Source organism: Corythoichthys intestinalis, chromosome 13, assembly GCF_030265065.1.
Source record: "Corythoichthys intestinalis isolate RoL2023-P3 chromosome 13, ASM3026506v1, whole genome shotgun sequence".
Classification (NCBI taxonomy): Eukaryota; Metazoa; Chordata; class Actinopteri; order Syngnathiformes; family Syngnathidae; genus Corythoichthys; species Corythoichthys intestinalis.
In genome coordinates, this window is record NC_080407.1 from 53,731,891 (window position 1) to 53,745,432 (window position 13,542).

A 13,542-nucleotide genomic window follows, 5' to 3' on the forward strand; every position below is an offset into this window, starting at 1 on the left:
GTCATATTCACTGTCGCCACTAGAGGGCAGTGTATCCATCCAAAAAAAAAAAAAAACTAAACGCACTTTCAAAACCATTATATGCCACTTTAATTTACATACCAAAAGAACACTAGCTTAAATGCTATTAAAAAATTTTTTTTTTTTTACAATGCTTTTAACAAATGGTTAAAACCTTCCCACAAAAAAAACGGCCAGATATACTTATAAACTAAATCACGAATGCATTAAAAAAAATTAGCTCAAACAAAGACTGTTTATGTTGGTCTTAACAGGGAGCAGCTGGATTCAGCCATGTGAAATGAGTTAGGTCGTAGTCACTGTCGTCACTAGAGGGCAGTGTATCCAGCCAAATCAATAAAACAATGCAAACACTTCCAAAACAAACCATTACAATGCCACTTTAACTTACATAGCAAAAAGTCCACTAGCTTAAATGGTATAAAATGCTAACCTTTATTTTTTAAATGCTTTTAACAAATCGTTCAAGCACATAGTCCCACAAAAAGTATACTCATAAACTGAATTACGAATGCATTTAAAAAAAACAGCTAAAACAAACACTTCCAGCTGCTCCCTGTTAAGACCAACATAAGGTAAAATTTTTGTTTAAGCTAGTTTTTTTATGCATTCGTAATTTAGTTATATTTAGCTGTTTTTTGTGGGAATTTGTTGACATTATTGTTAAAAAAACATTAGCATTTTATAGAGTTTATCTAGCGGTCTTTTGCTATGCAAGTTAGCTAATTATTCTTTTGTTGGATTTAGATTCTCATTTTTGAGGCTAAGCTCAGGTATTTTCATTTACCTTTAAATGAAACTAAAGAACGTTGCTACTTTTAGGGTTTGCTAATATTTTTAAATTACAGCATTTTAAAACTATCAGATTAAAAAAAATGGTATGTATATATGAGACAATTTCCAAAAATACATTTGAAACTGTTTCCACTTACGTTTTCCTCCGACGTTGCTGAAGAAAACTCACTTTCCCAGAATGCATCGGTTACCAGAAGCGCATTATCACCATCATCGTCACTGTTTACAGCTGGGATCAACGATTTCGCGTTTTATTTCCTGTAAAACCAAGCACGCGTCGTGGCAAAGACTTGGCAATTGAAGCGACAATTGTTTGGAGAATACACACGACTTGAAAAGTAAGATTTTCAACTTTTGAATCCTTTATTTTGTGGACGCCGCTAGCTAGTTAGCTAGCTGAATAAGGCTAACTTCTTTGATTCGGCTGCGTTCGGAAGGCTAGCGCCACATTCAAAGCTTTTTGCACTTACGCACAGTAGTGCTTCGCTATGTAAGGCTGGAATATTATTTTAATTATAAACATACGCAATAATATGGTTTACGAATGCTAAACTAGATTAGCTTGCCGGTCTGGCGTGTAGGCCTCCCTGTAAAGTGCTAATTTCAATAACCGCTTGTTGCACTGCCTAAAAATTGTCTTTCGATGTGACCAAGTGAAGAACAATATGCGACAAATCAATAAAAATATGAGAGTAACCTTATGATATAAATTAATTTGCATGAAAAAAAATTAAATGCAGTGAGCCCTCGCTACTTCACCCTTCAAACTTCGCGCCCTCGGTCCATCGCGGATTTTTTTCAATTAAAAAAAAAAAAGTTAGGATAAATGCATGTATTCATGTTCCATTTAGTTTGCTTATATATGTATATTTAGTTCATGTCATAATTATTATTTTTGCAGTGCTTAAAAGAATTATATCATTTTTTTTAGGGGAAAAACATTTCTTATATGTGGCTCTTTCCATTGCCGTTAAATCTGAATAAATACTTTAAACACACCTCAAAAATATTTAAAAATGTAAATCAGCTCTGCCTCTAAACGAGGGATCACTTTATTCTGTTTTATAAGTGTAGAAAGACTGACAGCTGTGATAATATGCTACTGTGTATATTTCATCATATGTTTCAATTAGGGCTCCAGCTATCGGTTATTTTAGTGGCCGAGTAATCGGAAAAGGAACATAAAAAATTAAAATACCTGAGCTGAGACTCAAACAGTATAGAAAAATAAACACGTATTCCCACAAAAAAAAAAAAAAAACAACTAAATATACCTATAAACTAAATTGCGAATGCATAAAAAAACATAAGCTCAAACAAAAATTTAGCTTACGTTGGTCTTAACAGGGAGCAGTTGGATTCAGCCATGTGAAATGAGTTATGTCATATTCACTGTTGCCACTAGAGGGCAGTGTCGCCACCCAAATCAATAAAACTAAATTCAAACACTTTCCCAAATTGTTGCAGCACTAGTTTTAATGTGATTTATATATATATATATATATTTTTTTTAAGCTGGCCCCTCCGCTGCCCGTCACCATGCCCGCGCTTTTGGAGAGACCAAAGCTGTCCAACGCGATGGCCCGAGCCCTCCACAAGCACATCATGAGGGAACGCGAGCGTAAGCGACAAGGTAAGAGCCCGACCAACCCCGAGCGTTCCTTCAGTGCTGACGTGTCATTTTTTTCCCCCCCGTCCAGAGGAGGAAGAAGTCGACAAGATGATGGAACAGAAGATGAGGGAGGAGGAGGAGAGGAAGAGGACCAAAGAGATCGAGGAGAGGATGTCCTTAGAGGAAACCAAGGAACAGGTTTGGGGAAATTTCAATTGTTCAAAAAAATTGATTCATCGCTGACTTGAATGTGGGCTCAGGTGATGAAGATGGGCGAAAAGCTTCAAGGGCTTCAAGAGGAGAAGCATCAGCTCTTCTTGCAACTCAAGAAAGTCCTCCACGAAGAGGAGAAAAGAAGGCGGAAGGAGCAGAGGTAGGTGCAGAAACACATTTCAACCTATTTTAGAAATGTAGACAGTAGAGGTGGGAATCTTGGCAGCAGGGCCGAGAACCAAAAGTGGTACTTGCCATGTGGCAAAATGGACTATGCCATGTGGCATTTTTTTGCAATGTGGCAAAATGAATTTTGCCACGTGAAATTTTTTTAGCCATGTAGCATTTTTGTTGCCATATGGCAAAATGGATTTTGGCATGTTGCATTTTTGACCATACACTTTACATTGGAGCATAGTCGTCAATGGCATAGCCTGACTTAGGTGCCAGTCGCATGTCAGTGCGCTGTAATGTAAAGTGTATGGTCAAAAATCACAACCACACGTTCTTCTGCCATTTAAAATGAATGGAAAATCTGGATGTGCATAGCTGTCAATGGCATGGACAAGCATGGCCTGCAAAAATTCCATATATCAAAAAAAAAAGCCAAATATCAAAATCCATTTTGACACATGGCAAAAAAATGCTACATGGCAAAATCCATTTTGCCATTTGGCAAGAAAAATGCCACATGCCAAAAAAATGCCCAATGCCAAAATCCATTTTGCCACATACCAAAAAAAAATGCATGGCAAGAAAAATGCCACAGGCAAAATCCATTTTGCCACATACCAAAAAAAAAAGCCACTTGGCAAAATCCATTTTGCCATCTGGCAAGAAAAATGCTACATGCCAAAGAAAATTTCCACGCGGCAAAAGAAAAATGACACATGGCAAAATCCATTTTGCCACGTGGCAAAAAACCCCACATGCCAAAATCCATTTTTTCCACATACAAAAAAATGCCACAAGCCCAAATCAATTTTGCCACATACCAAATAACAATTTTCGTTCTGGGCCCTGCTGTAACTGCCAGTCCCCGCGGGCCGGATTGGACCCCGTGTAGGGCTACTTCTGGCCCACAGGCCGTAGATTTGCCACAGAAAATGATCCAGTAATTCCAATAATAACTTTGAAAAAGCGCCGGCTGGGATTTAGGAGGGTAAATTAACACAAGTTTTGTCGTTTTCAGCGACATCACCACGCTAACGTCTGCGAGCTACCAAGCTAGCCTTCCCATGCACGCGGGCCAGCACCTACTCAGCATTCAAGGTGAGTCCCTCTCGGACGCCGGAGTCCCGACTTTGACGAGTCTCCTCCTCCGGTCCGTCAGGCAGTCCCGTGAGCCACAGTCGACCCGGAGCGCTGCTGGCAGATCGCGGCAAGCAACTTTTCCAGAGCGCCATTCTTCCCGTGAGTAGGACCGCGCGGTTCCCCTTTGTCGCTTCCCGTCCTGACCGGCTTTCTCGGAACAGACGCGTCACTATCAGGCGCCGGCGTTCTCCTCTGCTTCGGGCGAATTCAGCGGGGGCGCGCACGAGTCGTACGGGGTGGCCCAAGCCCAGCATCCCGCCACCTACGCCCCGGGGCCTTCCGTGCCGGTCAGTTTCGCTAGCGGATCTCAGATCAGAGGTACGTTTTAAACGGAGTGTCGGGGATCGCTCGGCCCGGACTAATTTTCCACTCGGCCCGTTCAGGAGCGTCCGCCTTTCAGGCCATGCAGTATCTGCCGCACCAGCAGCCCGGCTACCCGGTCCACAGTCACTTCACCTCTCAGCCCGGTTAGTTTTGCTTCAGTGTCATTAACAAACCAATGAGTAATAGTCCGTTAGTCATTTATTTAGGTAATCAATGATTAGTGATTAGAAGCAAGTGTTTATGCCTGCAATAACATTAATTTTGATTTGCTAAGATTGCACTTTCATTTCACAAGAGCAATAAATGCATGAGCTTAGCCCCAAAAGCTATAGAAAAATAATTGATCTAAATACAAAAAGCAAAAGTCTGCTAGCTTAAATGCTATAAAACACATTTTTTTTTTTACAAAGCTCTTAACAAATCGTTCAAACACATTTGCCAATAAAAAAAACTGCTAAAATATACTTCTAATTTAAATTACGAATCCATATACATATTAGCTCAAAAACATACCTGATGTTAGTCTTAACAGGGAGCAGCTGGATGCAGCCGTGTTAGACGAGTTACGGCATATTCACTGTTGCTGCTAGAGGGCAGTGTACCCATCCAAATCAATAAAACTAAATACTTTTAAAACAAACCATGACAATGTCACTAATAAATCCTTGAAGCAGCAAAATTCAAGTTAATCGATTTAGGGCTGCAGCGATAGATTTTAGTAGTCGATTAATTGATGAGCTAATTAGTTGGAATAATCGGATAAAGAACATGAAAAACTAAAATACCTGAGCTGAGCCTCAGACAGTATAAAACAAAATAACAATTGGCTAACTTACAAAGCAAAAGTCTGTTAGCTTAAATGCTATAAAATGCTTTTTTTTAATAATGCTCTTAACAAATGGTTCAGCCACTTATTCCAACAAACAGCGGCTAAACTAAATTACGAATGCATTACAAAAACTCTGGTGTACATTGGTCTTAACAGGGAGCAGTTGGATTCAGCCACGTGAAATGAAGCAGAGTTAATCGATTAATCGTTGCCCTACGAAGCAACTCTGGTTTCTATATCACAGTCAATAGCAGCCAAAACACCAAATTTTTCTGATACTTTGAGGTTGAAATGCTCATTTCTAGTTACGTTTCCTATATGTAAAGAAATGCATGAAAGCCGATGATTTTTGCCAATTTTTCATGTCAATGTCAGAAACTGACTTACTGTCATGTGTCAGGCTACATCCCAGGCGCCGGAATCCCCCTCCAGAAGCAGCTGGAACACGCCAATCAGCAGTCGGGGTTTACAGACGCGGTACGTACGGTCATTTTAGCGCACGTTAGCGGCTAGCCGAAGGTTCTCACGTTTCACTCGCAGGGTGCCCTGAGGCCCATGCACCCGCCCGCCATGCATCCCTCAGCTCAAGGCCTGCTGCCCACGCCGTCCATGGCCGTGCAGATTCCCGGCGCCAAGGTGAAGCCGCCACGTTCCGACCGGCGCGCTCGCTCCGCTAACGTCTTTTTCCATGTCGCGCAGGCGGCGTTCCAGACCTCGCCGCAAGCCGCGCCGCGTCACGGCTTCCTGCCTCACGCCCAAAGCGGCCAGAGGTTTTACCACCACGGCAAGTGACTTCGGACGGGATTCGGCAATCTTTAGTTTCATTTAGAAATTCTACCGTGTGCTTAATAAAATGTCAATTCAATTCATGAGTGCTTTTGTTTTTGACTATTCCTCATGGTTAAATGCCCTCCTGTTCAAAATTTTTCTTCCCCTAGAAAATTGAGATTTTGGCCAAATTGGGGGTCTCAGAGAGGAACTTCAAGTCACCCGAGTGTTTTCCGCCATTTATATTTTGCATTTTCATAGTACTGAAAGAGTGTCCTACAATGAATTAATGTTGATTTTTCACCTTCAACCCCATTTCAAATAATTATCCACTATACAGTAATGAAATTCCTTGTTTTTTTAACACATTTAATCTTTAAAATTAACCCCCCCCCACAAAAAAAAGGTAAAAATTGCTGCTTATTTTACGGTACAGCAGCATATTGCATTCACATGAAAATATAAAAAACAAGGGGCTGTTTTTTTGAATTTTTCTCCAACTCTTTTTCAGAGTATTTTTGGGGCCGTTTTTTGAAAATTTTTTTTTTTCAACCCTCTGTTTAAGAATTTTAGGTCGTTTTTTAAATTATTTAATTTATTTTTGGGTTTGTTTCTTGATTTTTTTCCCAGCTTTGTTTTTAAAAATAATTTTTTTTTTTTTTTGAATTTTTTTCTAATTTTGTTTTTTTAAAATAATTTTTTGTCCAACTTTCTTTTTCGAAATAATGTTTTTTGGGGTTGTTTTTTAAAAAAAATTTCCCCAATCTTGTTTTTCAAAATAATTTATTTTTGGGTTTGTTTTTTTGAACTGATTCTTTTCCAACTATATGTATTTAATTTAAAAAAAAAAAATTTTCCAACCTTGTTTTTCAAAATAATTTATTTTCGGCTTTTTTGAAATCACTTTTTTCCAACTTTGTTTTTCAAAATTTATTTTTGTTTTTTTTTTTAACTGATTATTTTCCAACTATATGTATTTAATTTTAAAAAAAAAATTTCCAACCTTGTTTTTCAAAATAATTTATTTTCGGCTTTTTTGAAATCACTTTTTTCCAACTTTGTTTTTCAAAATTTATTTTTGGGGTTGTTTCTTGAGTTTGTTATTTTCCAAATTTGTTTTTCAAAATAATTTATTTTCGGGTTTCCTTTTTGAAGTAATTTTTTTTTCCTGGTTTTTCAAAATTATTTTTGGGGTTGTTTCTTGAATTCGTCTTTTTTCCAGCCTTGTTTTTCAAAATCATTTATTTTCGGGTTTGTTTTTTGAAATAATTTATTTTTTTCAATTGATTATTTACCAACTTTGCTTTTCAAAATAATTTATTTTTGGGTTTGTTTTTTTCCCCTGAGCTCGCCCCCCCCCCATTTTTTATTTTTCATGTGAATGCAATATGCTTCCGTATTCCGAGAACTATTTCTCAATTAGACATTTTTTTCCAAAAACATTTTACACTCTTACCTTTCCTCGCTTGTCTCCATGTTAATTCATCATCTAAAAGTTCCATATCAGTCCCGACAAAATGAACGTTTTTCCAATATTTATTCAGGACATCCGAGGGAGTAATACGCCAACACATCCAACACTACAGGAGGAAATGGGGGATCTCGTACTTAGACAAACATTGCAAAGAGGCAACAACAAAAAAACAAACTTAAAATTCTACTTCCTTTAGTGTTTAACGTTCTCATTTCCTTTTAGCAATTTAAAACAACGGATAAAATTAAAAACTCGATTGCTCGGAGGACATCTCAAGTGCTCATGATATACAATATGTGTTATAAACCCGAGCTCTAATGAGTAGAGAGGGACGCTATGAAATAAAACAAAAATAAAAATAAAGGAGGATAGCAACATTCCCTCCTTTTTTCCACCCAAGGTGTGGCAGCCCCTGGAACACAGTTGCAAGAAAAGAAAAAAACTGTCAAAAAATAAAACATTTTTTGACATGCCACGCCTCGGACAAGAACATCATTCCAATGCTAAATGCTCCTTTCTGGTGAAGAGAAGGTCTTGGTCTTGTTTTTAATCAACCTTTGCCATAATTGGTACTTTATGAACCTGGCGGGCCTATAGGTTTTGAACACACTACTACTAAACAGACAGGGTGTCATGATACACATATCAAATTAAACTGTGGCAGACTTGGCCATATTTGCAAATATATTTTCCCAAAGATTCAAAACTTTTGGCAATAGTTTAAGCAATCATCTGATCACATCACTAAAACTGCAAAACATTCAAATGTCTGAAATATTTCAGCATAAATGTTTTTAAGACTCCAAAATGAGTTATTTAGTTAGCATTCATCTAGATCGCCTAAGCAGCTATACCATTTAAATCGATACAAATACCAAACAGCCATCCTTTTTTTCCAAATGTCTGACGGAAACATTTAAGTTTTAAAGACTTTGCAATATCGTATCGTCTCCAAAATGAGTCATTTACGATCTTAGTTGGCATTAATCTGGATCAGTTAAGCAGCTATACCAAATAAGTGATACAAATACGAAACATTCATCGTTTCATTCAAATTTGAAAATCTTTTTGGGACAAAAGGTTTTGAAACATTCAAGTTTTAAAGACTTTGCGATTTCATGTCGTTGTCCGAAGACTCCAAAATCAGTCATTTACGATCCTAGTTAGCATTAATCTATACCAATTAAATCGATGCAAATACAAAACATCCATCGTTTTATTCAAATGTCTGAAATATTTCAGCATCAAAATGGTCAATAAACATCCAAATTTTTAAAAACCTACGTATCTTTACAAGAAAATGTTGCTAATATGTAAGCTAGGTATTTACCTGTCTGCCTCTATTTCCCCAAAGCTTTAATGCCAATGGCGGCTTCCTCGTCCATTGCATTGAGAACAGTTACCTGAAAGACAAAGTTCAAGATCTTGCCTCAAATCAGTGACTAGTAAATACCGTGTAAGATTTTTTTGACACCTCAAAATACTGCCAAACTGCGGACATGTTGGCAATGAGGCTGTAGTGTTGCTTCTCGTCGAGTTTTGATGACGTCATTACATTTTCGGTGGTAAACTTTCGGTCTTTTAACCGAAAGCCGAAAATGCAATTTTAGCTATTTTCGGTCACATCTCTAATTATTTCCTGACCCATGTATTGATCATCTTTATAATGCCATATTGTAAGATCATCGTTATCGTGAGCCTTGTTTCGTACCGTGAGGTAGCCAGAGGTTCCCGCCCCTAATTGATAAATCGTCACGGCCCAATAAGTACTGACCAGGATTTCTTCCCCGGCTTCGTTTTTGTTCTCTATTTCTTTGCCCAAATCGCCTTCCGGGATCTTCAGGTCCTCTCTCACCTCCCCGCTGTCCTGGAGCAGTGACAGGTAGCCATCTTGGATCCCGATCAGCTGCCAAGAAAAAAATGAGGTTGAAAATAAAATAAAACATAGAAGTTGACGCAAATTTTCAGACACGGATTCTCACTTGGTAGTCCACCCGCTTAATGTTGGGGACGTCCATGTTGTGGGTGGAAGGACAGATATCTTCATACTTCTTCCCGGAAAAGATGTCAATGCCGACCAGGTGGACCTGCGGAAGCGAGCGGAACACGGGTCGGAATCTCCGGCGCTAGACCGCGCGCGGCGCCGGTACCTTGGCGTGGCCGTGCTTGCCCGTCTTGGAGGTGGACATCTCCATAATCTTGCAAGGGCGGCCTTTGAGGACCACGTGGCCGTTCTTTCGCAAGGCCGAGCACTGCATTGGGTAGGTGGCCGATGCCCCGGCATCGCCCGTCTGGAAGTCCAGCTCGGCGTCCGCCATGTCTGCTGTCGAGGCACATTTACACGGACTTTTTAAGACCGCTGAAGGGAAAAGGTACCATTCTCACACACACCATATAATTGTTTGCATTAGTCTAACACATTCATCTAACTATAGTTTAGGCAGACTTCACTCCGTGCCCTTGAACACAATAAAGTGAATCACCTTATCAGCGCTCATAAATATTCAAATTAAATTTTGCTGCTTTGTATTTGTGTAAAGTGGCATTGTAATGGTTTTGAAAGTGTTTGCATTTAGTTGTATTGATTTGGGTGAATACACTACCATCTAGTGGCTACAATGAATAGGACATTACTCATTTCACATGGCTGAATCTAGCTGCTCCCTGTTAAGACCAACATAAGCCATGTTTTTGTTTGAGCTAATGTTTTTTTTAATGCATTCGTAAATTTAGTTTATAGGTATATTTAGCTGTTTTTCGTGGGAATATGTGTTTGAACCGTTAAAGAGCATTGTAAAAAATGTTAGCATTTTATAGCATTGAAGCAAGCTGACTTTTGCTATGCAAGTTAGCCAATTGTTCTTTTGTTGTAATTAAATCTTCTTGTATTTTTTTTTATACTGTTTGAAGTAGTGATGCACGATAACGCATTTTTCAACCGATACCAATAGCCAATAATTTCCTCCACCTTCCAGCCAATAACCGATAATGTGAAGCTGAATATGACACAAGTCATTTCACATGGCTGAAACCAGCTGCTCCCTGTTAAGACCAACACATGCTTAGTTTTTGTTTGAGATCATGTTTTTTCAATGCATTCGTAATTTAATTTATAGGTCTTAACATTTGTTAAGAGCATTGTATAAAAAAAAAAAAAAAAAATTTAAAATAAAAAAAAAAGCACTTTATAGCATTCAAGCTAGCGGACTTTTTATATATAAGTTAAAGTGGCATATGATGGTTTGTTGTGAAAGTGTTTGCATTTAGTTTTATGGATTTGGAGGGAAACACTGCCCTCTAGTGGCTACAATCTTTTTGAACTTATTTCACATGGCTGAATCCAGCTGCTCCCTGTTAAGACCAAGATAAACTAAGTCTTTGAGACAATTTTTCAATTCATTCGTAATTTAATTTATATGCATAACTGGCTGTTTTTTTGTGTGGGAATATGTGTTTGAATCATTTGTTTAGAGCAGTGTGAAAAAAAGTTAGCATTTTTTAGCATATAAGCTAGCAGACTTTTGATATGTAAATTAAAGTGGCATATAATGGTTTGGTTTGAAAGTGTTTGCATTCAGTTTTATTGATTTGGGTGGACTGCCCTCTAGTGGCAACAATGAATATGACATTAGTCATTTCACATGGCTGAAACCAGCTGCTCCCTGTTAAGACCAACATATGCCAAGTTTTTGTTTGAGCTCATGTTTTTTCACTGCATTCGTAATTTAGTGTATAGGTATATTTAGCCGCTTTTTGTGGGAATGTGTGTTTGAAACATTTGTGAAGAGCATTGTGGAAGAAAAAATGTTAGCATTTTATAGCATTTAAGCTAGCGGACTTTTGATATGCAAGTTTAAGTGGCATATAATGGTTTGTTTTGAAAGTGTTTGCAGTTTTATTGATTTGAGTGTAAACACTGCCCTCTAGTGGCAACAGTGAATATGACCCAACTCATTTTACATAGCTGAATCCAGCTGCTCCCTGTTAAGACCAATATAATCTAAGTTTTTGTTTGAGCTAGACAAATTTGCATCCATTGCACACATTTGGACGCTTAATCAAATATATCATTATCATATTGCATTTTCGGTTGAATTTTTAAAAAATCTGGATGATCGGTGCGATGTCAAAATTGCCATTATCGGCAACAAATATTAACGTGCATCTTTAGTTCGAGGCTCAGCTCAGGTATTTCAATTTTTTATGTTCCTTTGTCAATTACTCGATTATCCGAACTAAGTCGTTCATCGATTAATCGACTACTAAAAAAAATCGATAGCTGCAGATTTATAATTGATGAATCATAATTAACGGCATAGTCCCGCCCTTAATTTTTTATTCATGGTGCAAGTTTGTAACATGTAAGCATTTAACCTACCTTCTTCTGGAATGTCAATAAATTACAATAGGCGTCCAGGGGTTAATATTACTAGCCAGTTATTTCAATATTTTTAACAGTGACGTCATAATAGCGCAGCCCGCGTGCTATTTGGACCACTCGGACGCATTCTACTTGAATGCTGGCCCGCTAAGCTAAGCTAAAACTATCATGACTAAGCCATTACTTGCTGCAGCACTTTGTTTCATCCCTTTCCCTCTTTTGAATCGCCCAAATTCCCTAAAATTCCAACGAAACCAATCCCAAGCAGTACGCGAACATTCCGGAAAAGGTTCGCGGTTGTCGTGCTTTAATTAGCTCAAATGTGCAGGTGCGGACTCAATCTGGCGACTCCAATTTGGTATGCTTGCTACAAATAAAACAGCATTCAAGCGATTTAGCGTTATTGCTGTATAATATCGTATGTTTGGGGGCGTTACTCACCCTTTTTGGGCCAAGAATTTCCTTTGTGGCTTCACTTTTAAGTGTTAGTGGCCTCGTCGTCCACTTACTCTCGAAATCTGGCTAATCTCGTCGTTTTTAGTCTTTCATTTCACTCCAGACTAGCTTTTTTGTGGTTCTCTTTGTTGTAAATACACCCAATGTGTCGTCCCCCCCACCCCCTGTGACTCAACCGTCAAAAGTCCGACGCCGGACCGGAGAGAAAACGCCCGCCCTACGGTCCCGTTATTTGGTTGTGGCGTCAGAGAGGCCCCGGTGCACCGCCTCCCGTCGCTCGAGATCAACATCCGGTCGGACCTTCACAATGAAAGTTCGAACGTTCAGCTTGTCGGGAGTACTTGAAGTCGCTTCACTTGACAGATGCTTTAATTCTGAAGGTAGCTATGATATCCGGTCTAACGTGGTTAAATCAGAAAACCTGACGTTTTCCAAATTATTTGAAAAACACAGTTGGAAAAAAAATATAAAAACAAAAAAAAAAAACAAAAAAAAAAAAAACGAAAATGAATTATTTAGAAAAACAAGGTTGGGGGAAAAAAAAAAAAATTAAACAATTTTGAAAAACAAAATTGAGAAAAAAATATTCAAAAAACAAATCCTAAAATACATTATTTTGAAAAACAAAGTTGGAAAATAATCAATTCAAAAACAAACCCAAAGTACATGTTTTGTGAAAAACAAAGTTGGAAAAAAATATTTTAAAAAAATGAACCCGAAAATAAATTATTTTGAAAAACAAAGCTGTAAAATAATCAATTAAAAATACAACCCCAAAAATAAATTATTTTGAAAAACAAAGTTGGAAAAAAAATAATTCAAAAAACAAACCCAAAAATAATTATTTTGCAAAAAAAAGTTGGAAAATAATCAATCCAAAAAATAAACCCAAAAATAAACTGTTTTGAAAACAAAAATAAATTATTTTGAAAAACAAAGTTGTAAAATAATCAATTAAAAATACAAACCCAAAAATAAATTATTTTGAAAAACAAAGTTGGAAAAAACAAAATGTCAAAAAAACAACCCCAAAAATAATTTTTTAAAAACAAAGTTGGAAAAAAAAATAATTCATAAAACAAACTCAAAAATAAATTATTTTGAAAAAGAAAGTTGGAAAAAAATTATTTCAAAAAATAAACCTGAAAATATATTATATTGAAAAACAAAGTTGGGAAAAAAATTATTTAAAAAAAAAAAAACAACCTGAAAATATATTATTTTGATAAAAAATATAAATAACAACCCCAAAAATAAATTATTTTTAAAGACAAAGTTGGAAAAAAAAATAATTCAAAAAACAAACCCAAAAATAAATTACTCAGAAAAACGGAGCGTTGAAAAAAAATTAATTC

General features: G+C 37.3%; 2 protein-coding genes across 5 annotated transcripts; one reads left to right on the plus strand and one right to left on the minus strand.

Annotated features, from left to right (window-relative positions):
• The first annotated feature begins 985 nt into the window (after positions 1 to 985).
• Positions 986 to 5,978, plus strand: gps2 (G protein pathway suppressor 2). Of its 3 annotated transcripts, XM_057856233.1 has the most exons (11): positions 986 to 1,154; positions 2,332 to 2,449; positions 2,517 to 2,626; positions 2,689 to 2,801; positions 3,834 to 3,913; positions 3,975 to 4,054; positions 4,117 to 4,273; positions 4,339 to 4,422; positions 5,509 to 5,585; positions 5,649 to 5,744; positions 5,808 to 5,972. In XM_057856233.1, the coding sequence occupies exons 2-11, from the start codon at positions 2,356 to 2,358 to the stop codon at positions 5,898 to 5,900; spliced, it is 984 nt and encodes a 327-aa protein (XP_057712216.1). In that variant the 5' UTR covers positions 986 to 1,154; positions 2,332 to 2,355; the 3' UTR covers positions 5,901 to 5,972. The 3 variants fall into 3 exon arrangements, with proteins under 3 accessions (XP_057712216.1, XP_057712215.1, XP_057712217.1); XM_057856232.1 differs by having other exon boundaries at positions 5,649 to 5,977; XM_057856234.1 differs by lacking the exon at positions 986 to 1,154 and having other exon boundaries at positions 5,649 to 5,978.
• Positions 5,979 to 7,396: 1,418 nt separating this feature from the next.
• On the minus strand, positions 7,397 to 12,412 carry LOC130929209 (eukaryotic translation initiation factor 5A-1). 2 transcript variants are annotated; one of them, XM_057856237.1, is made up of 6 exons: positions 12,173 to 12,412; positions 9,501 to 9,670; positions 9,333 to 9,437; positions 9,125 to 9,256; positions 8,681 to 8,753; positions 7,397 to 7,762 (listed from the first exon to the last, which is right to left on the minus strand). In XM_057856237.1, the coding sequence occupies exons 2-5, from the start codon at positions 9,666 to 9,668 to the stop codon at positions 8,691 to 8,693; spliced, it is 468 nt and encodes a 155-aa protein (XP_057712220.1). In that variant the 5' UTR covers positions 9,669 to 9,670; positions 12,173 to 12,412; the 3' UTR covers positions 7,397 to 7,762; positions 8,681 to 8,690. The 2 variants fall into 2 exon arrangements, with proteins under 2 accessions (XP_057712220.1, XP_057712219.1); XM_057856236.1 differs by having other exon boundaries at positions 9,501 to 9,673; positions 12,173 to 12,408.
• Between the last annotated feature and the right edge of the window lie 1,130 nt (positions 12,413 to 13,542).

Excerpts from the sequence above, each read along its gene's own strand:
- gps2 (XM_057856232.1), top strand. The coding sequence starts at position 2,356 with ATGCCCGCGCTTTTGGAGAGACCAAAGCTGTCCAACGCGATGGCCCGA. Across the intron at positions 2,802-3,833 it reads AGAAGGCGGAAGGAGCAGAG|CGACATCACCACGCTAACGT; the intron begins GTAGGTGCAGAA and ends TGTCGTTTTCAG. Across the intron at positions 4,274-4,338 it reads TAGCGGATCTCAGATCAGAG|GAGCGTCCGCCTTTCAGGCC; the intron begins GTACGTTTTAAA and ends CGGCCCGTTCAG.
- LOC130929209 (XM_057856237.1), bottom strand. The coding sequence starts at position 9,668 with ATGGCGGACGCCGAGCTGGACTTCCAGACGGGCGATGCCGGGGCATCG. Across the intron at positions 9,438-9,500 it reads GCAAGCACGGCCACGCCAAG|GTCCACCTGGTCGGCATTGA; the intron begins GTACCGGCGCCG and ends TCGCTTCCGCAG. Across the intron at positions 9,257-9,332 it reads TTAAGCGGGTGGACTACCAA|CTGATCGGGATCCAAGATGG; the intron begins GTGAGAATCCGT and ends TTTTCTTGGCAG.